The 24,018-nt window shown below is 51.1% G+C and overlaps 11 protein-coding genes across 11 annotated transcripts; 5 read left to right on the top strand and 6 right to left on the bottom strand.

Annotated features, from left to right (window-relative positions):
• Positions 1-179: 179 nt before the first annotated feature.
• Positions 180-2,349, bottom strand: MIND_00692900 (ACE1 transcriptional factor; the record flags this gene model as incomplete). Its single annotated transcript, XM_037363636.1, has 4 exons — positions 180-1,882; positions 1,938-2,015; positions 2,062-2,296; positions 2,347-2,349. 4 exons carry the CDS (start codon positions 2,347-2,349, stop codon positions 180-182), a joined length of 2,019 nt encoding a protein of 672 aa, XP_037219280.1.
• An 862-nt stretch (positions 2,350-3,211) lies between these two features.
• Positions 3,212-4,366, bottom strand: MIND_00692800 (uncharacterized protein; the record flags this gene model as incomplete). The annotated part of the gene is made up of 1 exon (XM_037363635.1): positions 3,212-4,366. The coding sequence occupies one exon, from the start codon at positions 4,364-4,366 to the stop codon at positions 3,212-3,214; it is 1,155 nt and encodes a 384-aa protein (XP_037219279.1).
• Positions 4,367-6,003: 1,637 nt separating this feature from the next.
• MIND_00692600 (uncharacterized protein) lies at positions 6,004-6,464 on the top strand (the record flags this gene model as incomplete). The annotated part of the gene is made up of 2 exons (XM_037363634.1): positions 6,004-6,080; positions 6,125-6,464. The coding sequence occupies 2 exons, from the start codon at positions 6,004-6,006 to the stop codon at positions 6,462-6,464; spliced, it is 417 nt and encodes a 138-aa protein (XP_037219278.1).
• A 2,662-nt stretch (positions 6,465-9,126) lies between these two features.
• On the top strand, positions 9,127-9,660 carry MIND_00692500 (uncharacterized protein; the record flags this gene model as incomplete). Its single annotated transcript, XM_037363633.1, has 2 exons — positions 9,127-9,462; positions 9,514-9,660. 2 exons carry the CDS (start codon positions 9,127-9,129, stop codon positions 9,658-9,660), a joined length of 483 nt encoding a protein of 160 aa, XP_037219277.1.
• A 160-nt stretch (positions 9,661-9,820) lies between these two features.
• On the bottom strand, positions 9,821-10,176 carry MIND_00692400 (uncharacterized protein; the record flags this gene model as incomplete). Its single annotated transcript, XM_037363632.1, has 2 exons — positions 10,035-10,176; positions 9,821-9,987 (listed from the first exon to the last, which is right to left on the bottom strand). Exons 1-2 carry the CDS (start codon positions 10,132-10,134, stop codon positions 9,821-9,823), a joined length of 267 nt encoding a protein of 88 aa, XP_037219276.1. The 5' UTR covers positions 10,135-10,176.
• A 451-nt stretch (positions 10,177-10,627) lies between these two features.
• On the bottom strand, positions 10,628-13,623 carry MIND_00692300 (EF-hand domain-containing protein; the record flags this gene model as incomplete). The annotated part of the gene is made up of 9 exons (XM_037363631.1): positions 10,628-10,945; positions 10,998-11,019; positions 11,073-11,266; positions 11,319-11,340; positions 11,384-11,458; positions 11,489-12,000; positions 12,047-12,995; positions 13,041-13,375; positions 13,444-13,623. The coding sequence occupies 9 exons, from the start codon at positions 13,621-13,623 to the stop codon at positions 10,628-10,630; spliced, it is 2,607 nt and encodes an 868-aa protein (XP_037219275.1).
• A 717-nt stretch (positions 13,624-14,340) lies between these two features.
• MIND_00692200 (Zf-PARP-domain-containing protein) lies at positions 14,341-15,576 on the top strand (the record flags this gene model as incomplete). Its single annotated transcript, XM_037363630.1, has 9 exons — positions 14,341-14,422; positions 14,472-14,489; positions 14,548-14,614; positions 14,676-14,709; positions 14,761-14,878; positions 14,936-15,036; positions 15,084-15,314; positions 15,369-15,437; positions 15,490-15,576. Exons 1-9 carry the CDS (start codon positions 14,359-14,361, stop codon positions 15,574-15,576), a joined length of 789 nt encoding a protein of 262 aa, XP_037219274.1. The 5' UTR covers positions 14,341-14,358.
• Positions 15,577-15,711: 135 nt separating this feature from the next.
• Positions 15,712-17,039, top strand: MIND_00692100 (RRM domain-containing protein; the record flags this gene model as incomplete). The annotated part of the gene is made up of 4 exons (XM_037363629.1): positions 15,712-16,212; positions 16,261-16,476; positions 16,526-16,791; positions 16,841-17,039. The coding sequence occupies exons 1-4, from the start codon at positions 15,721-15,723 to the stop codon at positions 17,037-17,039; spliced, it is 1,173 nt and encodes a 390-aa protein (XP_037219273.1). The 5' UTR covers positions 15,712-15,720.
• Positions 17,040-18,057: 1,018 nt separating this feature from the next.
• On the bottom strand, positions 18,058-20,903 carry MIND_00692000 (uncharacterized protein; the record flags this gene model as incomplete). Its single annotated transcript, XM_037363628.1, has 12 exons — positions 18,058-18,525; positions 18,570-18,835; positions 18,881-18,956; positions 19,003-19,043; positions 19,087-19,143; positions 19,185-19,369; positions 19,417-19,473; positions 19,521-19,765; positions 19,812-19,907; positions 19,964-20,072; positions 20,117-20,291; positions 20,342-20,903. 12 exons carry the CDS (start codon positions 20,901-20,903, stop codon positions 18,058-18,060), a joined length of 2,337 nt encoding a protein of 778 aa, XP_037219272.1.
• A 129-nt stretch (positions 20,904-21,032) lies between these two features.
• Positions 21,033-22,455, bottom strand: MIND_00691900 (90S preribosome/SSU processome component KRR1; the record flags this gene model as incomplete). Its single annotated transcript, XM_037363627.1, has 7 exons — positions 21,033-21,236; positions 21,282-21,365; positions 21,416-21,655; positions 21,701-21,841; positions 21,889-22,149; positions 22,197-22,343; positions 22,423-22,455. The coding sequence occupies 7 exons, from the start codon at positions 22,453-22,455 to the stop codon at positions 21,033-21,035; spliced, it is 1,110 nt and encodes a 369-aa protein (XP_037219271.1).
• Positions 22,456-22,646: 191 nt separating this feature from the next.
• MIND_00691800 (uncharacterized protein) lies at positions 22,647-24,009 on the top strand (the record flags this gene model as incomplete). The annotated part of the gene is made up of 4 exons (XM_037363626.1): positions 22,647-22,814; positions 22,873-22,924; positions 22,979-23,097; positions 23,143-24,009. The coding sequence occupies 4 exons, from the start codon at positions 22,647-22,649 to the stop codon at positions 24,007-24,009; spliced, it is 1,206 nt and encodes a 401-aa protein (XP_037219270.1).
• Positions 24,010-24,018: the final 9 nt, after the last annotated feature.

The raw sequence follows: 24,018 nt of genomic DNA, 5'->3' as shown, positions 1-24,018 counted from the left end.
CAAACAAGAGAGACTCGTAGCAAAGGCAGAGAATATTAGTTCAAAAGGAAAAACAGAAGAAAAAAGAAGAACAAGAAACGAGGACTTGGTAGGTATGCTGATTATGTACGCGTGTCCGGGCGTTAAGGGGGTGTTGCATATGTGCGTAGTTGAGAAAAAAAACCTACCCGGGAAAACGTCTAGTAGAAAGACATCTGTTCGTCATCCATAAACTCGCTGACCGCAATTCCAGACACAGGCGGAGGCGGGAAGATCGTCAGGACTGGGTGCTGCATCACCATCATCGACAACTCCATCGGCGGCGGCTGCTGCAATTGTTTGGTCGCTGGGAGTTGCCCGTGCTCGAGTGGTGTACTTCCGGGACTGAAGGCGGCGGCGGCCCCACCAAAGATACCCGAAGAGACATCGGATGAAGCGGAACTCGAGCTTCGACTCCTGCGGTGGTCGTCTGGACCGGGCACGGTAAGGAATGCGCCACTACTCCCGCGTGAATGGGAAAATGCCAAACCGGGCAAGTCCGGAGAAGTACCACTTAGTCCAGTCAATCGACTTTCGCTACTCGCGCTTCGCTGATGAGTCGAGGGACCACCCGCAAGAGACATTTGTTCAGCGTCAACGTCGAACATTTGAATCGATCCCCAGGTCGGTGGAGCTGCGCCCTGCAAGTCAAAACCGCCAGGTGAATGTTCTAAGGCGAGTTCTCCTTCGGGGAATTCGAATGGGGACTGGACCGTTCCCGAAGGTGGTGGAGGCGGTAGTGCTTGGATCCACTCATCGATTTGCTCAAATGCGTTGACCGGCCCATATGGGACCCCAGGATCGTAATTTTCGAGTTCAAGATCAATATCAAATCGTTCGGCGTCGATGTCATAGCTTTCCAGTCGTACTTGGGCTTCAGGTGGTTGTGTCGGTATTTCGTTCTCGAAGGGCTCGAATGGGGATGACATATCATCTTCCTTCTTGGTCGGGGCATCGCCAAAGCTAGTAAAGCCGGATAACTCCAACATGGTGCAGTCAAGACATGCATCACCACAAGCAGCATCGACACAACCGCGAGGGCTTGAGCTCGTACTCCTGTTCGTTGGATTGTGCAAAGCACAACCAGGACAAGCGCAAGTCTCTCCGCAACCGCACATTCGCATGTTGGTCATATCTTGAGTAACCCGCTCTTGCTGAGCTCCACCCTCAGACCGTGGATAGGCATTACCTTCAAACCCAGAGACGTCTTCGGTAAGGGGGAATGAGGGTTCTGAACGGGGGTATGGGGCTGGTTCGCCGGAGGCTCGTGTTAGACTCGGTGGTAAACGCCATTCCGCTTGTGCTTGTGGTACTTGGTTAACGCCGAAGAAGCCCGAGAATGTCCCCGGTTGACCATCAAAGGACGCGCTACGTGGGCCATGGGCGTGTTCGGCTTGGCCTTTGGAGCCTGCTTTAACGTTCTTCCCTTGGCTACGACTGCTGAGATGGGAAGATATCGAGTTGACGCTGACAAGTGACTCCACACTGCGGGCATCTTGTTGATAAAATCCGCCTTCGTGGGCATAGGCTCGTCCGTATGGAGAGAAATGGTCGGCATGATGATGGCCTGAGCCGTGGAAGAGATCATGTTGACCACCTGTCTGGGCTTGGAGGGCAGCATCACGAGCGGACATTCGTGGGAGAACGGGCCGAAGTTCCGCAATTCGAGCGAGAATATGATGGGATGGGGTGCGATGGTCTTTGCTGGGCGAATCGGGGTTGGGGGAAGAGGGTTGAGTGGGACTGGGAATGGTACTCGTGGGTGCTGATGGCTTGCGTTGGCTGGGGCGAGTACGAGGAGTACAGCAGTGACACTCTCCAGTGCCAGCATTACAGCTACAACCCGATAAAGAGGGCGCTGAGCCTGTGGGGATGTTTAGCGATCACACTCAAACGAGGTCAGGCTGCAATAAGCATACCCCCTTGTTCAGAGTCTGACGCTAGTTCTTGTGGCACGCCATGAGGGAAGGCGGCCTCGGCAGGGATAACGGGAGTGCCTAAGCAGGTCAATAAGAGTCATGGCTCCACGAACAAGAAACAAACCTTTTTTCTTTGGCTTTCCGGGGAGGGAGGTGGGGGAGGGCGGTTCTTTCACTTCACATATGCATTTGACGTGGACTTGTTTTGTTTTTCGTAATTCTCTGCAGTGCTCGCATTGGGTGACCGGACGACCCTTTTTCTTGATTTCGAAGAGTGGTCGGTCGGTGTGTTTGCAGGCCGACGAGCGGTGGCCTTTGATACATGTTTCACAGGCATATTTCTTGTCGCTAATTAGAACCTGCGATGCCTTGAGCGACGAAGACGGAGGGAGAAATGTGGGTTACTCACCATTGTTATTGAAGGGGTGCGCTGACGAGCACACCCGACCAGCACGAAGCAAGCCGGGGTTATTGGACAACGTCCATTACAAGCAGCTTGGTATACGGGTGATCATAGAGCAGCAAGGTGGTGGTGGGGGTGAAAGGTGTCGACGCGGGTCACAGCACGCTTTAAGGTGCATCCCGAATTAGCCACCAAGACATCACACGTCACAGTGTAACATCGCCGAAAATAGTAGGATTCCAAGTTCGACCTTCTCCTCGATCTTACGTCCTCATCTGACTATGGAGGGTCAAATGCTACTGAGATCTCTTTCTTAAACCTCCTCTGCCTGCCCCCCAGGTTTGTCGCTATCGTATTTGATTCTCAGTTTCTATGCGGGATTTTGGCCAGAGGGACTGATTGTTGAGTAAGTATATTCAACTCGTGACGTCCAGTCTTAACTCCGGGTGGTTATAATACGGGTCAGTCGTCCCGGACCCCGAGCACGCAGCAGGCCATCTGCCATCGACTTGCACGACCGTGGCTTGTTTTTCCTCCCTCTCATCAACTTCAAGCGCTAGGACGTATACTTGCCAAACGGAGTTGGGGACTTGCTCACACGGGTGTTCCCTCGAGCCTTCGTTCCTTTTCCCCACTCGTGGCTCGGGTGTTCCTCTTTATAGTTCTCCACGGGCGGCCGCAGTTTAAATTCATTTGGTCGGACCGGAATTCGAAGGGTGGAAGTTGTTGTAAATAAATAATCCAGATTGATAGACTCGTGGTAATCGACAGTAGTATCGTATCTTCTGTCTGTGATCAAGATCAACGATTTGCCAGAATTCTCGAAACTGCCCTCGCAACAGGAAGCTTGAATCGTTATTATTAGAGCCTATTAAATCGAACAAGGGACCCATCCAATATTGAACAATCTATACCCAGATTCGTCTGCTCGACCAACGCCACCACCTTGTCTACCCACCTCCGTCGCCTCCAGTATGGCCAGTCGATGTCCTGATTCGATGACATCAACCGGCACGCGACTATTTCCAAAAACTTCATCGATTGTGCGATCCACGCCTTCATGTCGCCCAGAAGTTCGCACAGGGACGATGAGATGGAATCTGCCTTGAGGACTGAGCAAACGCGTCACACAAGCGCGAAGCCAGCGAGCATGATCTGGGTGATAGACGACGTCGGCTGCAAGGATGACATCGAAGACTTGGTCGAGGGGTGGGTCATACGATGGTTTTGACCAGTCCAAAGCAGCCACACGAATCCGCTCCGAGTTGGTACGGACATTGCTGGCAAGGTTGGCAAGGATTGCAGGATGGTAGTCGGTTGCTACAACCAGTGCTCGAGGAAGTAGCTTTGCAGCAGCAATGCTCAGCAAACCAGTACCCGCACCGAGTTCAAGCACCCGTAGCTCAGTGTCGATTAGCCCGAATGAGGTAGGATCCGCACATAGTCGCTCCGCAAATACGATTGCACTACCCCAGCTTTGGAGGCCTACTGAAGTGTGATCTGAGCTCGAAAGCGCTGCGTCATTGAGCTCGATTTGGAGTGACGATCCGTTGGCGACAGGAAAGGTGAATACTCGAGTAATATCTGGCTCCTCGGCATCATCTTGATGGGTGAACCGTGCAAGGAGAGCAGACGCCTGGTCAAGCAAATGCTCACGTGGATCTTCATCCAAAAAAAGATCGTCGATGCGCCGGATGAAACCCGTCAACCACTGGACAGCAAACGTGCGTTCAAAGGGGTCAGCGCGAAGCCCATCTATAACGTCCGACGACTCCGAGTGACCGTCCTCCTCATCGCTTTCGTCGTCGGAAACCACTGCGGAGGCATAACCCGAGTCGGGAATCGTGAACTCGCCAAATGGTGGGCGGTGCGGTTTTCGTTTGGTGATTGAGAGGCCGGTTAGAAGAGGGGGAGTCGAAGGCCAGTATAGTTCGCATATTTTTTGAATCTCTCGCGAGATCTCTTCCGGGGAGAATTTGGCCAGAGATCGGAGCGGAGGAAGCGAAGAAGGCGTAATTGGGGCCATAAAGGAAATTTCTATGAAGGTCTATGTCGTCTAAAAGTCTATCAGGAGCTCTAGGAAGGCAAGCGGCTTGAACACAAAGTCCAAGCCGCTAACGCCCAAGGACCGGCATGGTGGAAGAGAGGAAGAGGTGAAGCAGATTGTGATAGGCACAGCACGTGTTTCGCCGACATCACTTTTTTATGAACACCTCGATGGGCAAAATTGAAAGCACCTGCAACCTTCGCATTGTTTCTCTACGTTGAGTATTAATGAAGCTCATGGGATTCAGGCGTCCAGTACTCTCCCTCTATCCAATATGGAGTCCTACATGAAATACCCCGGTTTCAGTTCCAGCGCTCTTACGCTGACCCAACCAACTTTTTCAGCCACGCCCGAAATGTTCTGCCGTGCTTGACGACAAATTTTTTACTCAAGTATCTCAATGACAACAAGTAAATTCATCCATCTTACCCTTTGATAATAATTACGATCTGATATTCTTTTAGTGAGTCTCCATGCCCAGAGATGCGAATGGCAGTTTCAACGATGGACGATCCAAATGTGTCTGTCAACACCTTCCGCATGTCCGTCTACGTGCTCGTTACCCATAGCATCCCAATTCACTTGAACAAAGGTGGTTTCTTAGCCTGGCCTTCACGCTTATACCTTGCGGAATCAATCAAATCTTTGTTTATCGGGATTTAACTGCTTTGCTGATGCCCTGCGAACAGCACCATCGATATTGATCGCTGGAATTATAGGACAGCTGTTGTCGTTTGCCGCAGGGAAATTCCTGGAATGGCTGCTGTGACATCAAGGTCTGCCTTGATTTACGGGCCGCGCTCATTGCCTAAGTCTTTTCAGGGGCACGTCTGTGTTGATAGCTTGAACGATACCATCGCTACAAGCATTGTTGCCACTCAGCGCAAATTCTTCCACCAGGCCCACCAAATCCTGTTGATACTTGGAACTAAAAAAAAAAATTCGTTGGCCAGATTCTTGCGTCAATATGTTGTATAGCCATCTTCATGGTCCTAATGCATTGGTCAACTCGACCTGGTTCAAAACTCTCCATTCTACGAATGGCCAACACGACGGAGGATACTTGAGGCGCAAGCGATTGTTTTGCATAAGGTTAGTCCAAATAGTCACAGCATGCCTTTTCGTATGATTCACTTGATAATTAGTTTCGGGGGATACTGGATTCCGGACTGCCTTTTTACTGGTCTTTTCATGTTTACATGGTGTTGTTGGCTCGTTTCAGAGTGTGGCCGCCAATGCCATGTTCGGCTTTTCCGGCTTAGAATGGGCATTGTCACGTTTGATTGGGCAATGGTCAATATGATCGGCAGTCCTCTAACTACTCCCGCAAGTTCATCCATTTCCATCGTGGTCCGTCTTTCTAACTATGCTCAGTGGTGGTTTTCTATGAATGTCATCGCTGCCTTCTTCGTCTGGTTTTGGCTGATCCCTCCCGCGATCTACTGTTAGCTCGACATTTTTGGCTGGTTGGCGAGACTGATCGGCCCCAGATACCAACACATTCTTCCTAGCGTATTTACCGCTGTCTTTGACAACACTGGTGCGCCATACTATGTCAGCGCTATGATTGTCGACGGTGTCTTCAACTCCACCGCTTATGCGGGATATTCGCCGGTATGCCTGACGAACTCTATGTGCGTTGGGTCCTTCGTGGCATTCGCATTCTTCGGCGCCTTGTTTACACACACTTGTCGTATGTGCTTCTGCTCCGCTTGGTACAATCGTTGAACTCTGTAGTTTGGTACGGTCGCGATATTCTCGGAACATTCCTCAAGGCAGAACGCGATATTCACTCAACGCTGATGCAAGTCTATCCATCCCCGGTGGTGGTTTACTGTTATCAACGGGGCTGCAGTTCTATGGATCTTTATTGGCCGTGGAGGTCTTCCCGTTTGGGCGGCTCTGCTCGGCGTTGTTATCTAGCCCCCCCCGGCTCTCTTTCCTTCAAGCCAAGACCCATCAACTTGTTAAACTGCCGTGGAAGAGTTTATATCATGCCCGAAAGACCAGTGGTCCGCATAATCTTCGAATCAATTTCTTCAGCAGGGACCCAGCAAGCAGTGTCGTTCTCAAATGACCTCAAACCGTGACCTAGTCAAACTCGGTCAATGCATGAAAATCCCCACTGGCAAGAACGATGTTCGCTGTCCAAATCGTTGCTGTCGTGGTTACCTGCTTCGTTGTAAGGGTTGTCAACAATTGGATGCTCTCCAACATACCTGGAATTTGTACTCTGGATGCGCCGAATGGGTTTATTTGTCCTTCTACCCCCGTTTTCGCCGATACAACACCTGTTTGGGCAAGCATTGACCGCTAGGCATCTGGCGCTATGCGAACATCCCTGCCTTCTGCGGGGACATCGTGACTATGTATCCCAATGACCTCTCCTTACAACTACAGTGTTACTACACTTCTGGGGGCGTCGTCGCATTGGTCTTCTCCTACTACTAGTACTATCATACTACTATGTACATCTGCCGCAACCATTTCCGTCTTTGGATGAGGTACACTTTTATACTCTCTGCTTCGCTGAATAGAGGTTCAGCGCTGGCTACTGTCTTCATCCGTTGCCCAAATGTGGAGTCAAGCTTGGGCTGGTAACCCGATTTGGCAGAGGGTGGCCGACGCGTTGCATCTCCGACTTCCTACTCATCATGGGACCGTTAGGTGGTAAAGAAGGCAATGTTGAATAATTTGTATGTGTATGTGTCAACCGTTCGAGCGTGCATAACTTTATATGGCATAAGCTCCATAAACTATGTCACCTCTTCGCGATCACGTGCAAGGCCTGACATCACGTGGACATCAACAACTTCCCAGCCCCCCGAGTATCCCGAGACGAGGTCGAAGAAATTCGAAGCATCATGCTGGTAGTTAGCGTCCCGTATAGAAATGGCATGGTATACGCACTTGAAACTTGGGCTTGGTGCCCACGCTGGGGCTGGTACATCACCAGCCAGCATGACCTCGTCTCCAGCACGGCCGCTCCCCAACACCTCTATCCAGCCCAGGAGTAGTTGTCGATGGATCAGATCATGGACACAGACCGAGATCGTTGGCTGCCGCTACTGTGCCCGTTATCGTTTTTTATGCCTCTTCATCTTCACTCGTTGGCCACGTCGTGGGAGGTTGTCAGAGGCTGCCGCTCAGCGCTGTTGCTTAGTGAGGTCACGTCCCAAAGCCATCTCGGAAGACGGCCAGAGGGAGCGATCCACTACGCGACAGGCTGCCGGTGCTCTCCCAGGTCAGTGGCCAACGAGTTGCAGCAGCGGTAAGCCTTCAATCGTGAGTCCGTCCAGTCATCACCGAGAATGGACGGTGCCACTCTCTCTCGCAAATATCGCGTCGGATGGAGGGAAGAGGGAAGAAGCACAGAGCAGTGTAGCAGCGCCACCAAGCAACTTATAGGTGGGGTCTCAGATCTCGGAGTCAGAGAAGAGCGGATGTAATCGAGAGCCGCCAATTGTGAACAACTGTCGTCGACGTTGTCCTTGTCGTCGTAAGAGGCACCCAGAGTTCTACCTGCATGAAATCAGTAAGTAACCAAGTTGCGCCATTGGTTTGCGCGTAGACTTCAGCATTGAGCACACGAACATGTTTCACCTCTATCTGCCATTGGAGACCAAGCTCTAAATATTCTGGAACCATGGTTTGGATCCAAGTAGATGCTACGCAGCAGCATAGGTCAGAGTCGCATCGACATTGCTGAGCATGGTAAGCCTGAGCAAGGCAAAAGCGCGAAGGATTGATTAGATAATCCCGTCACATTCCGGTCACAGCACTTCATCCTTCTTCGCGACGACGATGCCGACTAGCACCCCCAACTCGCCTGCTGCCATCAAAAAGCTCGAGAAGCAGTTCAACAAGGAAGCCAAGCGCGAGAGTGCAGACCTCAAGGAGGCGATGAAAGCAGTCATAGCGATCGAAAAACTCAAGTCCAAAGTTCAGAAGGTTCAGCAGGTCGGAATCGCGGTCTCGCCAGCTCTGAAGCTTCTCGCAGGCATCCAACAAGGCGGAAGAGACTATCGAGAAGGCTGCAAAAATCGAGACCGCGTCGCTCAAAGCTCTCAACACAGCTACTCTCAAACACGAAGAAGCGTCATCGCAGCTGCGCCACGCCGAACGAGATGCTGAGGTATCTTGTCGCGGCTTTCATTAACTTTGCCCAACCAACTGTATAGCTCAAGCGCGAGGAAGACAAACGAATCTCTCTGGATCTCGAGAATAAGAAGGCACGTGTGGCAGAGGCGCTGAAAGCACAGTTGGCCAATAACGTACGCCTTTCATTCCCTCTTCGACTAGAATCAGTGTGCTCAACCGTAAACAGGAAGATCGCAACACCAAGATTCGTGAACTCCGTGAAGAAGCTGGTCTCATTCCTAAAGCATCTGGCTCCGCAACGCCTGACTCGCGACTTTCCGAAGATTCCTCTGCATAACTTCCTCCAGACCACCATCCACTCGTTCTGTAACTTCAAGGGATAGACTAGTAACAATGTAATTATTTTTCCGTCAAACCTCCAGCCAAAGCTTCAAGCCTCGTGTCTCAAGCACTGCTCGTCTCCTGTCTTATTGCTGGCGTCATTCCTTCGGTCATTCTAGGTATTGTATCTTTTCGATCCATTCTCAATGTCGAGGTCGAGGGGCTCAAATCGCTCCGCTATGACATCAATGCGCCGCTTGACTGACATAAATAGGACAGCGCAAGGCTACCACCAACCAGAAACCGCATCTTTCAACATGTCGAACCCAACCATCCCTAGTTCCGAGGCCGAGCTCAAACATCTCGAGAAGAGCCTTCGAAAAGAGTCCAAAGACGAGGCGAAACAGGTGAAGCACATCCTCCACGACGTTTCACACGCGGAGAAGACCGCATCCAAAGCGGAGAAGGTCGATCCAGTTGCTCGTGCCTCCCCGCTGTTAGCTGATCCCAACGACCAGGCATTTAACAAGGCTGAGAAACAAAACGAGAAACTCGGTCGTAACGAAGCCAGCGCGGCGGATGCCCTAAATAAAGCGACACACGAACATAATCGCGCGGTCAACGAACTGGAGACGTCGGAGCGAGATGTGAAGGTTGGTTGTCTTACCGCTCGGGATGAATCAAGCCAATTTACCTGGTCATAGCTCAAACAACAACAAGACGTGAAGCTACATGCGGAGTTGGAGAAGAAGAAGACGCATGCGGAGCAGCTAATGGAAGGTCAAAGGATTCATGAAGCAGCAAGGGAGGCTAAGTTGAACGAGATCAAGGAGGCGAGGGGGGCTGTATAGGAGGAGACATATCTACCCAAAATAGTGGGCAAATAAGAATTGTTGATACAAAATACATCGTCCGATTATTAGCTTTCTTTCCCGCCATCCAGGTATAATAGTAAGTACAGTATAAAGAGTGGATGTCCGGGCGCAGTGCGCGAGACGGCAATACTACATATTAGATCAAGGTAGTTTGGCGGGTGCGACGAGTGCGAGGCTGGAAGCGTGAAAAAGTGCCGCGGCGCTTTGGCTTGCTTCTGATACCGAGCGTCCGCTTGACTCTGGTCATGAAGGGGACGCGAGTGGTGTGGGTAGTCGTGGTCACCGTGGGGTCAATCGCATTCTCTGCAATAGGTGGTCAATCAACGCTTGAGGAACCAGACAACACTCACTGATGCGGGTGGTACGACTAGGCTTGGTACGCTGGAACAGGCCCCGTCTGCGCGTGGGGACTGAGGTGGTGCGGGTCGTGGTGGATCCAAAAAGAGGCATTATTTCGTGAGGGTTATGTTCGTGAGGGATGATTTGTGTTTGTGTGTGGGTTTTCTGTGGGAGGTGGCGCGCCAGAAGCGCCGTTAAATACGCCTCTGAAGGGCGCACGTCATGATTCGTCAGGGGCTACGTAGCGGGCGCTAAGCGATGGAGACTTGCAGCTGGAGACCTTGGAGTAGATGTCCTCTTGCGGAAGGTGGTGTAGTTTGTGAGCATGACGTCATCGGAACTTTTGACCACCAAGAACGCTTGATGCTAAGAATTTCAGCAAGAGAGAGGCACCTATAGTATAAACGATATGCATTGACTGTTTGGCAATAAGCATTTACAGAAAACTTGTCGAGGACTAGAGATCTTGCTCTTCCTACATCTGCTTGCAAGGCTATCAGTTTGCAGTCTCGAAAAATAAGGGAATAGCCTCACGAGTTAATCTATATACATTTAGCTGGCGCAAGCCAGTTGTCTCTATTCTCTCTATTCATCCATCTAGATTCTACATGTCGCCCCCGCCCGCTGCCCGCATCGCAGCCTTCCGCCCATGAGTACGGGCCCGCAACAGGGTCGATTCTGCATGCGGCGTGAAGCCCAATGAAGTCGCCATCGTCCGGCGGATCGGCGCAATCACGCGGTCGTCGTTCGAGCCCCCTTCTGGAGAAAGGTCAACCCCGCTAGGATTGGGACTGTTGTATGGTGGGAGGCCAGCAGTCGCGTCCGTCCAGATGATAGGTTGTGGGGAGTTGTAGCATTCAATTCCTAGTTCGCGGCAATAGTACTGGACGGCAGCGTGGAATGCAGTTTTGCGGGCACTTCGCTACAGAAAAGATTATTTGGGAGTTGTCGCACGTGAATTGATTACAACTCACCAAACTCCAATCTTGCCAGGTTCTAAGTAAAACGCGGGTTAGATTATATGGCGCAAAAGTAGATTGCCAACTGACCCATTATGCCCGATGGCCATGGTAAACTCTAAATATCGCTGAAACTCGATCCGTTGGAAAGTGATTCCCGTGCTCGGCACAAACCACCGGTTCTCCTCTGTCGACAGCCATTTGTTGATGGCAGCTTCTAGTGCGTCTAATTTTTCTAGTGGGGTTCGCCATGCGACCTGCATTGTTAGGTTTTCGTACATTTTCTAAGGTACAAACGTCAGTATTTGGTGGAAAGTATTGGGTGTAAACCCTTACTCCGCTTCTTCGGACGTTGATTCTACGCATTCCCGGTTAATTTGAGCAGAGAGATAGTAAATGACGACAAACATGAATTTGTTGCATAGTTGACTGTTGAAATAATAGGACTCAGTCCCGTCCCAACGAGTAAATGTCGTCTAGATCTGAATGTTAGCGAGTGCTCTCACAAGAAGGATAGACATGCCGCAAAGAGCTCCATCTTTTTTACGACCATAACCTCATCGTCGATAAAACACCGGTCACCAGTGTCAAACGGGTGTGTCACAAAAAGAAACATAATGGAGTCAAATGCGCTGCTCGCAGCAGACTTGAAGATGAAACTGGCGGCAACGATGAGGGAATAAACACTGGTCAAGCTGCTCGTGATGTTGACCCCAAACACACTGAGAGAGATGAAGAATTGGACGCCGAGGGCGAAGAAGATGAGGATGTAGTCCAGAGTTTTTAGTGCGGCATTGACGTCCCGCATGGAGCGGGCAAGGAAGCGACGCTCCTTGTACACCTTAACCAGAGTCGTTTTTATTTCCGCCCGCGAAAGGTCGCCGTTGTTGTCCTTATCAAAGACACGGAAAGCGGCATCTGCAGCCTCTTGGTCCGCAAACGGAGGACGAAAGTCGATTGGGAGGAGGTAATGGCGTGTTGGGGATTTCAGACGCATGTAGATCGAACGAGCAAGCCGCTATAGAAGGAGTTGAGTTAAAAGACACGGGATGCGTAGAATTTACCTTTGCTTCAGAGGACGAACTGACATTCCACTCAAGATTTCCAGCGGCATCTTCACCCTTGATATTCCGGGCATCATGCAGCACCGCGTCTTTGACCATTTTCGCCGCTGTTCCAACCAGCGTTGCATCTCTGTCACGATGATCTCGAGAAGGCGGGTACTGGTGCGGGCTGTCCTCGCTGACCGGAGTCTCCGCATGTTTACCGTGATGTTTGCCTTCGTCGCCTTGCCAGTCCCGATGCTCTGGATGCTTCTTGTGGTACTTGAGTTTACTTGAAAGAAAGCTGAAGTGGTCTTTCTCGAGCGTCGGTGTTCCAAGACCGAAAAGCGGAGTCCGAAGCCCGGAAGAACGTTTCGATTTAGGGCGGTAATCTCGCAGTTTCTCGACAACCGCCAAGGTTTCTGCAACGGCTTCGATACGGTCTTTGAACGCTGTTCGGTGGAAAGCGAACGCGATAAGGTGAGAAAGCAGCCTCTGAGCGCAGAGTACGAGGGTCAGAAAGAAGAAGAATTCAATGACCCGGTGGACAGTGGACGTGTAACGCTGGTGGTTCGCGCTGCCCTCACCAACCATGTGGAAGATGTGGTCAAAAATGATGACCCAGGAAACCCAGCAGCTGGCGGCGTAGAATACTGGCTTAAATGTGTTTTTGACCGCGTTGTACATCTCAATGCGCGACTTGATTGTTTCGGAGACGTGACCCCATGAGACCGAGATAAGGAAGCGAATGAAGGTGGGGACGACGTCGATGATGAAGGCCAGATACCATGATATGAGGAGGTTAGCGGCGGCCCAAAACAGCCACGCTTCGACATTGACGGTGACCTTGTGGCGGAATGCATCTTTGTGTGGACGATACCAGTAAAAATGCAGTATGAGGGCGGGAGCGACGAGGACCCCGGCTAGGAATGTCGAGCCGAGGAGGGAGGAGAATAACAGTGTGATAATCCTAGTCGCGTTACGACACAGTCAATGAAAAGGCAAGCCCACGCACCGTTTGGGTCCCCAGCCTGTCTTCTTCTTCGTCCCAATCTTATTCTCGAACTTGGCCTCCTCGTCAACCAGGTCCTCCTCATCCGACCAGTTGTAATCGTCGTCATCCTCATCATCAGTCCCTGCAGCTGAAGACAATAGAGAGTGGTGGTCCTCAGGGTCGTGAATTTGGGGCGGAACAGCTATGTCATCTGGGTAATGGACAGTAGCTTTGGCTTTGCCCTTCTCGTCAGTAGAGTCGCCGGACGGCGATGGCATGTATGACGTTCTATAGCTAGGGCTCGGGGACGGAGTGCGGTCGCGGCCAGAGAGCAAGTTGGTTCGGCTGGCGTGGCTCTGAGGAGTGTTGAGTTGTCAGATTATGGCAATGAGCAAGGGCTTAGCATGCGCAGAAACACGCGGACCTTGTATGGTGGTGAGAGCAACGGCAAGTCGTCTGTCGATTGAAGTGGAGCAGAGACAACAACTGCCAGTTGCCCATCTTGGGAAGCCGATCCTGTTGCATGCTGCTGTGCCTCGCTCTGGAAGCGTTGATGGTTAGACGGCCCAATATCGAGCAATCCTGGAGGGCGTCGCGGAGGCATGAAGAAAAGTAGTTATTTCGTCACATAATGGCAGTGGAGCCTTTTGGCAGGGGTCAACGAAAATCCTTAACGGAGTAAGTTTGCACCGAGGAAGAAGCATTTGTGGGTCCGGGCTTCCGCCGTTTCATCATCGTGGTCGACAAGAAAAGACGCGGTCACGCTCGGGTCGCGTCAACGCGCTCGCTCCAGTCTATTCAATTTTTATATCACGATCAGACGCGCCTCACAAAAGTAATACATTCCCGATTTCGGAGCAGACCAAAGAATAGAGGGTCTGTTTTCTGAACTTTAATGAATGCTATGGACTCGTGTATTTCCCGGAAATCCACCCTGTCGCATTTGCCTGATTGCCAATGACGCAACTTGAAGCACTGGGTGGACTGGACTTGTTGACAACTCTGTTGCTTGTTGTGCCGAATCTTGAGCGGCAGGCTTGTTTACGCCTGCAGTTGTTCGAGCCATACCAACAAGCTTGTCTTGGGTGCACAACGATTCGTCAGTTCTGGGCAAGCGGCGTCCATGTTTGCTTGATTCCGCTTTCCAAGAGACAGCGCCAGAACGGTAACTTGAAAGTTGGCGAGCACATTGATGACGAAGAGCAAACCATTGGCGCGCATTCAAGGTGTTGTCTTGGTAAAACAAGAAGCGTGGTGGTGGGAGGTTTGGGCACAGGCACCGTCAAGCCGTTACGGTGACCAGTCACAGTTTCGTCGTTTATTCAACCAACCCACCACGATGTCTGAAAAAAAGACAGGCTATCGACTCGAGTACGCGGTGTCGGGTCGTGCAAAATGCAAAGGTTTCTTTATGTATATCTCCCAATATCCAGAGACTGACTGGTCACGCAGGAGGAAAACCTTGCAAAGGTTGATATCACTGCTCCCCCCCCTGCCTGGCCGCTGAAGCTTCTTTTCTGCCTTTCAGGGACCGCAATTCAGAAGGGAGAGCTTCGTTTTGGGACCCTAGTCGACATGGGTGGTAACACGAGCTTGTATGTTCCACCTTTGCGTGTCGGCTTGCTTGGATCCCTGATGACCGACTGTTATTGCCAGTTCGTGGCGCCATTGGGGCTGTGTCACACCTAAAGTATGTTGTTTGTACTTATCTCAGTCCTGCAAATAAGATGACGCTCTGTAGGTTCTCCAGAACATGAAAAGCAAGCATGACGAAGCCGAGGACGTCGACGGCTTTGAGGAGCTGAATGAAGAGGACCAGCAACGCGTGAGGGACGCGTACGAGAACGGTCATGTCAACAGTATGTTTCTCTTCCAAGATATTCTGCGAACAGTATTCCTGACCGTGTTTGTGGTAGAGGAAGACATCCCTGAGTCAGCTCGCAAAGGTGGAGATGATTCAGAGGGCGAAGGGAGTGATGATGCAGCTCCCGCGAAGAAGAAAAGTAGTCGCAAAAAGGTATAGAGGGCTGCTTAACCAAGTTTTTATTTCTTATTGCTCAACAGAAAGCTGCAAGTGACGACGAGGACGAGCCAAAGCCGAAAAAGGCCGCACCTAAAAAACGTGCAGCACCCAAGAAGAAGAAGAAGGACGACGACAGTGAGGGAGAAGATTTTTCGAAGGAAATGGAGGGTGTCGAAGGTGGCTCTGACGATGAGCCAGAAGAAGAAAAGCCCAAAAAGAAGAGAGCACCGGCAAAGAAGGCCGCCCCCAAGAAACGGGCGACAAAGAAGAAGGTGCGGTCATCTATAGGTCCAATTTTTTTAAAAATATTTACATGCTCCCAACAGGCCGACGACGACGACGATGACGAACCAGAGGACGCAGATGATGATGAAGACGCGGGTAAAAAGCGCAAAGTAATAGCTTCCTTATTCTGTCTCGAGGTCTCTTTTGCTCACTGTCGTTTAGAAACCTGCGTCCAAAGCAAAGGCAAAGGCCCCGGCGAAGAAAAAGGCAAAGAAGGCCGCTTCGGATGACGAGGACGATGAAGACTAAGTGATCCACTTTGTCCTTGGTCTACAATGGATAGCTTATAGCCGATGCTTGTACTTTACTTACCCCCGTGCTGAGACTAGATAATTTTCTTGTACGTAGAATAGCCGTTGTGTGACTGTGAACTGACACGACCTGCTCTCAACTATGATCACGAAAAACTTGACGCGTCTTCGAAACAAACCATCTCTGCAGCGCTCGATTTCACAATTAGCGAAAGGCCAGCATACAATCAGCATCCAGAACGTTCCCCCCCATGCTCTTATCGGAGAAACTCTTGATGTAGTGCTCGCTGGTCCAATATATAACGTCGAAGACATCCTACAACCGAGCCGCAACGTTCGTATAACGTTTTACGACTCGACAGCTGCTTCTGAGCTACTAGAGCAAGTCAGCAACCATCCCGTCCTTTTGTACGGCCAGCGTCTCGAATTCTCGCCTGTAATGGGGCAAAAGCCGGCTCCGTTTCATCCGACCTCCAGTCGTACTATTCGAGCTACATTTGCCAATGTTCATATGACTGAAAACGCTTTGGCCCAACAGCTCACGCCCTTCGGAGCTATCGACCGCTTCAACTTTGTCAAAGGTAATCCAAGCAAAGCGTTCATTAGTTTTCTGAGCGCTCGGGTTGCCTCTTGGGTGGACAGTTTTCTATTCCCCTTCCGCTTTTGGCTTATTGCTGCGCAGGCTTTCAAGGACCTCCGCCAACTGGGCGCGCAAGTATCGCGCGTTCGAGATCGCTGTGTCACTGCTGCACTAGCAAGGACTGAAGCACTCAAGAATCGTTCTTGCAAGGTTGCACTCCGCGGAGTCCCGCGAAACACGACAGTCATCGAGCTCGCGGACTGCATTCGCGGTGGTGCGTTGCATAACATAAGCTATAAACCACTAGACAACGTCGCAGTGCGTTTTTTTGCCTCTTTCTGCGGTAGCCGTGATCTGATTTGATCAGTATATCCACTTCACTCTCCACGCGTCGGCACTGGCGTTCTTTGAGGACGCTTTATATCGTGGCATATACCTCCACGGTCGGCGACTACATCCCCAATTTGAACCGGACTCGCACCCTTTCTCACCCAACTTGGCGGAGAGCATTAAAAACGGAGCATCGCGTTGTATCACCTTCCACTACACCGGCCCCGGCCATGAACCAGCGGACCTCACACGCCATTGCTCGCGTTTCGGTCCCGTTGAACGGGTATCGACCACGGGATCTAGGTAAGACTGCTCTCTGCAAAAATCAGCCTCCAATTGATGGATGAATCAGCGCCACCGTGGTCTTCTTAAACATTATGCACGCAATAAACGCGTTTGCAAGACTGCCAGCGTCAGAGGGTTTTGATCCCTCGCACGTCCGACTACGATTCGAGAAAGACCCGTCGTCACGTCCGCTGCTGAGCAGCGTTGAGGCGGTAGGTCAACTTCATTCTGAAGTTCAGCGGTTGTTGCATATACCTGACAAGTAGTTCAAAAGTGAAATGTGATTTTTGTGCGCCGACAGAATGAGAAAAGGCGGCTGTTTAGCTCTCGATGTTCGTTTGCTGAAGTCTACGCGCAAACCAATGACGCACGTTACCTACTGATTTCATACGTGTAGTGCCTCTTCCGACGACAAGGACAACGTTGACGACAGTTGTTCACAATTGGCGGCCCTCGATTACATCCGCTCTCCTCTGACTCCGAGATCTGAGACACCACCTATAAGTTGCTTGGTGGCGCTGCTACACTGCTCTGTGCTTCTTCCCTCTTCCCCCCATCCGACGCGACATTTGCGAGAGAGTGGCCCCGTCCATTCTCGGTGATGACTGGACGGACTCACGATTGAAGGCTTACCGCTGCTGCAACTCGTTGGCCACTGACCTGGGAGAGCACCGGCAGCCTGTCGCGTAGTGGATCGCTCCCTCTGGCCGTCTTCCGAGATAGCTTTGGGACGTGACCTCACTAAGCAGCAGCGCTGAGCGGCGGCCTCTGACAACCTCCCACGACGTGGCCAACGAGTGAAGATGAAGAGGCATAAAAAACGATAACGGGCACAGTAGCGGCAGCCAACGATCTCAGTCTGTGTCCATGATCTGACCCATCGACAACTACTCCTGGGCTGGATAGAGGTGTTGGGGAGCGGCCGTATTGGAGACGATGTCATGTTGTGATCAGTTGTGCCACTTCAAGTTCTTCGAAGTGGGCGCCCGGCTTGGGCTCCAAGTGCGTATCGTATGCTCTTCTATCATATGCGGGTGCTTATTATCATGTTTCCATCCACCTCTTGGGAGTCGGAGAGCTTGTTGATTTTCACGTGATGCCGTGTCTCGCACGTGATCGCGCAATGGAGAGGGTCGAGAAGCAAGACGGTCTTACATCCCGTGATAGTCTCACCAATAAATACTGTCTTGTCATCGTGACTGTCTACGAGAATAAATCCACAAATAATGATAATGCCAGTGTCCAAACGTCCATGCTAAGTACTAGTCCGATGAAGAACTCCGTCTAGACAACATATCGGAACTTCAAATCACCCATATGCCGCTTGATCTCTTCCAACTCCAAATGCTTCGGAATACCCTCCGATGGACGTGCTTCAGTGCGGCCCAGCACCAACTCGTTGCTGTAGAAGCCCGCGAGCCACGAATAAAGCCCGAATCCGCGACGGGGGATCGCGAATGGCAGACGCGGAACGAACAGCCCAGCCAGCAGCCCCAACACCAACACGGTGGCCAACACAACAACAGCGTCCCGGGTGGCGATTCTCACGGTGGTCGTGATGCGGTCAGGGTAGCACCGTGCGACGGTTTGGCCAGAGCCAACGAGGTAGGTGAGCACGTTGGACGCGTCGGCGAGTGCCCGCGCCTGAGCGAAGAACGGCGCTGATAGCTCCAAGTACCCGCGAGGGCCGTCCCCACCGGTAAACGACAACAGCGTCGGCGATAAAACATAGTAGGCGTCTCGACCATTGTCCTAAAACCATTAGTCAAGAGCACGAAAACATGTTTCGCCCTTACCTTGAGAATCTGATTTGCCGAGTTTTCGTGAGCGACCTCATACACTGGGCGGAGATTCGACGAAAGCAACTCCCTCTTCAATGTCGGGTCCCTCAGAGGTTGTTGGGTGTTCTTCTCCCTGTTAATTACGTCGACGACAGCGTTGCCCTTGTTTACGATGCGCATAGACGCAGGAAAGCCTGCCGTGCTGTTATAGGTATCCAGCACGTAGGGCTCGTAGAGCTCCAAACAGACGGCAGAGTCATATCCAATGAAGGTGTTTGCTCCTACAAAATAATTAGCATATGTCAAGCCAGTCTCTAGCATCATACCATGCACATCCGGGACTGCTACTTCGCTATGGGTCAAGAAAGTGCCTTGAGGAGCGTAGGTCGTGTTCAATCGAACCTAGATTTACCAATCAGCCTCACTCAAGGTGACTTTCAAATCAGACCAATAAGGTTTCGATTGAGGCGAATCCAGCTCCATCTTCGCCTAACTACCCGTCAGAAATGAGTGGAATGAAGACGAAACAAACCTTCGGAGATTGGTGTACTCTTAAAGCTATGCGCGACGCCATTATCCCAGAAAACGGCTAACTCTTAGCATTGAACACGACAAAACATTTGAGCGAACCTCCGAGTGCGATATCCTCAGCCTTGAGTGAGGCAGGAAATGTATCGTTCCCCATCATTAACTTCGTGATGTTGAGCGGTGTCTCTAAATTGGCGGGCAACTCCTTTCCAAACGAAGAAAATAGCGACCGGAGAGTTTCTCGAGGAGTGTAGACATAGGAGAGACCGGAGGCAGCCTTGGGAACGCTAAATATGATGTCAAAACCCTTCAATTGTTGGCATGAGTCTCTTACATCGTGTTGGGGTCAGAAGATTTGACGCAGTGGATGCGCAAGCCCCAACGAGGATACCTATCGGTTGGTTCAGCCCGATGAAAACCAAATTAAGATATACGGACCGCAATGTCCAACCGGGGTTGATACTGTTGGCAGCTGGCGGCGCTGGTTGGTTGGTGCTGGTCAGATCAATTGAAGCGGCTGTTGTGTTGGCATCAAAAGTGCCGAAACCCGTCCCACCAGGAAGAACCTGTGAAAGGATCGTTTCGGAGAAGTAGACTGTGTCGTTTTCCCATGTGAAGGAGACAGGGGAGGGGAGGGTGCCGTGGGTCGAGAATGGGGCGATTGTCCAAGTAAGGGCGTAGTTCTTGTAAGAGATTAGCGTTGTTCCTCAATTCCAAACACGAGGTCACATTGAATGCATTGGTGTTCAATGCAGCCGCCCGGCTAATATCTTCGTCGCTCAAGTCTGCCGCAATGGCAACTTCGAAGTAATTAACGTGCTGATGCTGTCCAAGCGTTAGGGCGTTCCGCAAGTGACCCACAAAATTTCCGGAGAAAATACCTCGATTGATGCTTGTATGTCAACGACGCGTCCAAGGATGAATGGTAACGATGATGCGATGGCAAGAATCACAAGAAACACAACCACATATGCCGACCACGAGCGAGAACTGGGTAGGTTTCAGGGTCAGTGGTGTTTCAATAGGAGACCCACTCATTCTGCGATCTGGCGCTTTGCTGATCTGACTTCTGCCTTTTGTAGCAACGGCCAAAAAGTAGTCGGACGCCAGACATGATACTTGTTGAAGATTCTGCGCTTTTGGCGAAGCTTCGCAAGCTGATTCCAGGGTCTTGAGAGGCACGAGATTGGTTTATCAGTGTTGCCCATGCTGCAATGTTGGGCTTTAGTACAAGGAAACATCAGCGATGATCAACGCACTAGCCGCTTCAAGGAATCGTTGCCCCAGACGCGTCAAGCTCCAACCTAGGGACACACCAACCGCCCCACAACCAGCACCAACAAGAAGACGACTCCAGAAAATGGGTCGATTGGTAGCAATGACGACGAATGCGTAGAGAACTGGATACGCCAGTGCACACAGAGCAATGTGAATCAAAATGGACCACCATTCAGGCGCTTCAAACCCAGTTGCAAAAGGATGTCTTCTAGGCGGCTTAGGATGGCCCATGGGAAAGAGTGCGGAAGAAGGGGTTTTCAGAAAGTCTGTTTCTGAACTCGTACTCGGCGTAAGATGTTCCTGCTTCTGTGTGGGGTATGGGTCGAAGTCATGGTATCTCGACCCGGTGAGGGATAGCTGTTGTGGAATATGTGTGCGAGATATTCGGTTGGGAATTAGAGGTTCGCGAGGGGAGTATGGGTCGTAAATACCCTCAATAGAATGTGAAGGCCTGAAATCATTGTCGAGCTGGGTGTCAAATGTCGAAAAGCGTGGAGAGGGTAATGGCGAGGCATTGAAGAGGATTGTAGGAGGAGTGGACATGGTAGCCAAGAGAGGTTTCTTGTGGGCGCGACATGCATTGACGGACAGAAATAGTTCCGCCCATGGCGCTGATCTTGGAAAATTCATATCAGCGATTACGTAACTCCGCCGAAATTCGCCTACTACCAACTAGTAGTCGTTGTCCTCGACAGCCTTTTTCTTTTTCTTCTTCTTGATCCGCTCGACACCCTCTTCCAATTCCACTGCTGCTTCAGTTGTCTCTGCTTTCCGTTTTCGATGTCGCTTTTCCTCTACTGTTGGCGCCGCCTCCTCTACAGGCGCCACAAATGCTTCTGCTCGTTCGGCTCGCCTCTTGGCAGTTGTTTCCGTTTGCTATGATATTGAGTCAATGAATGGCATGAAAGACAGGTGCCTGACCTTTTGTTTGCGACGTTCGATCTCCTTTGCTTCTTTCTCGTGCGATTTGAGGAAATACTCTCCTGATTCGAGTTGCAAGTCGATCTGGACGAAATATTGAGACGGTTTCGATCGGAAGAGAGACGTATAGGTACCTTTCGAGGGAGCTGTGCAGGCGGGAACGGTGTGTATACCTTCTTGGCTGGCTTGGAAGGTCCCGCCTCCGGTAAACCTGCAGCCGCACGCGCCTCTTTTTTGGCCTCCAATGCCTCGTTCTTCTTCGCTGTCTTTTCTGAGGTTTTGAGATGCCGCTTGCGGAACTTAGGTAAGAAACGATCCCAGGACTCGTTTGCAAGTTTGGGGTCCTTCGCAAGCTCCCGTTTTATCATAAGTTCCTGGTTTGAAATGAGCAATTAGATAGTGAAGCAAAGACGTCACACTTTTATCCGGTATATTGGATGAATGTTCTTCATGCAATCCAAAACGATCCTTCGCACCTCTTTGAGCGACTTATACGGACCCATGGCACTGACTGTGTTGCCTTGGACGAGGACATAGCATTGGGTCAACAGTTCAATGGCCTGCAACCCATGAGCACCTCCGAACGCGCAAAGTTTCATGCTCGTACCTTCAAAGTACTCCCATCTGGCCCAATTATACGCTGTCTTCGCTTCACAAATCGCTCTTTATTCCGCACAAGGCTGCCAATTTTAATGATGTCGCAGGCAACAGAATCCTCCAGAATTCTGACCGCTTGAGTAACAGGGACGCCTCGAGCAAGTAATTTGAGTAAATCCCGCCCTTTCAATATGATGTAGGGATCGAATGTTTTTCGTGTCGTTCGTACAGACATAGAACCGCTGACCAAATCGAGAGTGCATGCGAGATGCTGAATTTACGTCAAATCTGGTATTTGAGAGTGGAGAGAAAACTCACATGAGCGTCCAGTGCCTGGGTTACAGCACTCCAAACCTCGCGAAGATATTTTTCACGGTATTTTGGGAACAGAGTCGCAAACGAGGACTCTTCGGAGAAAGGTTTTGCTGCAATATAATCTTCGCGCGCAAATGCGTCGATTTTCCACTAAGATACGTCAGGCTCTGTACGAAGGCGAGCATCTTCGGGCGTACACTGCCAGTCGGTTTTAGTTGACAAGACAAACATTTTTAGAGCAAAACACACTGGTCAATATCATCCGTGTCCCAGGCTGTATGCAAAGTCAGCTATTCGCACCAGAAACAGCAGGCTGTAACCAACGCTTGTCCTTCCGATGTATCTTGTTCTTGTTCACAACAGCACCTTCATCGCCGCTCATTTCGAAAGGGTGTCACAGCTGTCACGGACAATACCTCTCTTTCTTCTCTGCCCTCATTATATTCTCTTGCAATGGACACCTCCCCCGACGACCTATATCCAGCAGCGCTGTCGTACGACAATGACACCGCATATGAGGAGCAACTTCCTACCGCTGAAGAACAGGCCTCGCTGGCGAAACGGATTGGCCAGACCAAAGTCTACCTTCTCTCTGAAAGCGTTGCGAGGGCGGGCAGCAAGGTGCGCTCGTCGCCGAAGGTCTGCGTCGAGGGGCCCTAATAATTCTATCAATGGTAAGCGCAAACACGAAGAGGATTCTGCTATGGACGACGAGGTCGACATGGAAGAAGGTGCATATTACGGTTATTTTTTGCTGAGGTGGAGTATCAGTTAACCTCCATTAGACACAACATCTCGCGGGAACGCGCTGCTCCTTGGTGGCTCGCCCATTGCCAGCCTCCCGACGGCTGGTTTGTTCGCCTATGCGACACACTTTGACTCTCATCCATTAGGCTTGGAATGGGTACGTATCCCACTTCCAGGAAATATGGCCACTGAATGCACTCAGGTTGACGACGAGCATTGCGTTTTCGTATTCGACTCGAAAGCCGCTGCTCGGGCTGCTTACCGACTTCTGCAAAAGCACATTACGGAGGAACCCGATACGGATGGGTTCGTCACTGCTAAACCCATTCCTGTCGCTATCTGGCCACCCGAGGACCGCATAAATCGTAGTCTCGGCAAGGGAGAAGGACTGAAGGGTGTGATACGCATGCGCTGGGCCCTCCCCGAAGATGTCAAGAAGCGTGGCGCACGGCAACAGAGTCAATTCTACAAGAAACATGGTTGGGGAGCTGGGAAGGAGTCTAATCAGGACCCAACCAACTTGGAATACCCCGCCTCCAAGCGGAGAAGACGTGGTAGCAGTGTCGAGATTGATCGCGAGCAAGTACGAGCCGCTCTAGACGCCGAACTTGATGAGTTTATTCGTGCGGACGACGAGCCAGAGCCAGAGCCAGAGCCGGAACAAGAGCCAGTGTCAAAAATGCGGTCGGATTTTATCGCATCAGACGGCCGAACCTTACTTCAGCGCACTTCGGTCCTTCGCCTCCAACCGAATTCGCTCGAATCACGCCTTACCGCACCTCTGCCTCGTAGAGTGAGAGGGACGATGTATGCTGATGCTCTGGAGGATAGAGGCCACAGAACCGGTGATGATGATTCGGGTCGACTCCGACAAGAAGTGGACGCACAACGCTCCGATTCGCGCAGGAATGGTACTCGCAGTCGCAATGGAGGTAGCTCTAGGCGAGATGGAACTCGTCGGAATGGCCGTGGTAGCGAAAGGGAGCGTCACAGTCGGAACGAGCGGCCAACAGTCACCAGAGAAGATTTGGATGCTGAATTGGACGCATTTTTAGAGGCTAAAGATTGACATAATGTC

The sequence above is a fragment of the Mycena indigotica genome (genome assembly GCF_014461135.1).
Source record: "Mycena indigotica strain 171206Taipei chromosome Unknown Mind.scaff0006, whole genome shotgun sequence".
In the NCBI taxonomy this organism is placed as follows: domain Eukaryota; kingdom Fungi; phylum Basidiomycota; class Agaricomycetes; order Agaricales; family Mycenaceae; genus Mycena; species Mycena indigotica.
This window is presented reverse-complemented; position numbering and strand designations above follow the sequence as displayed.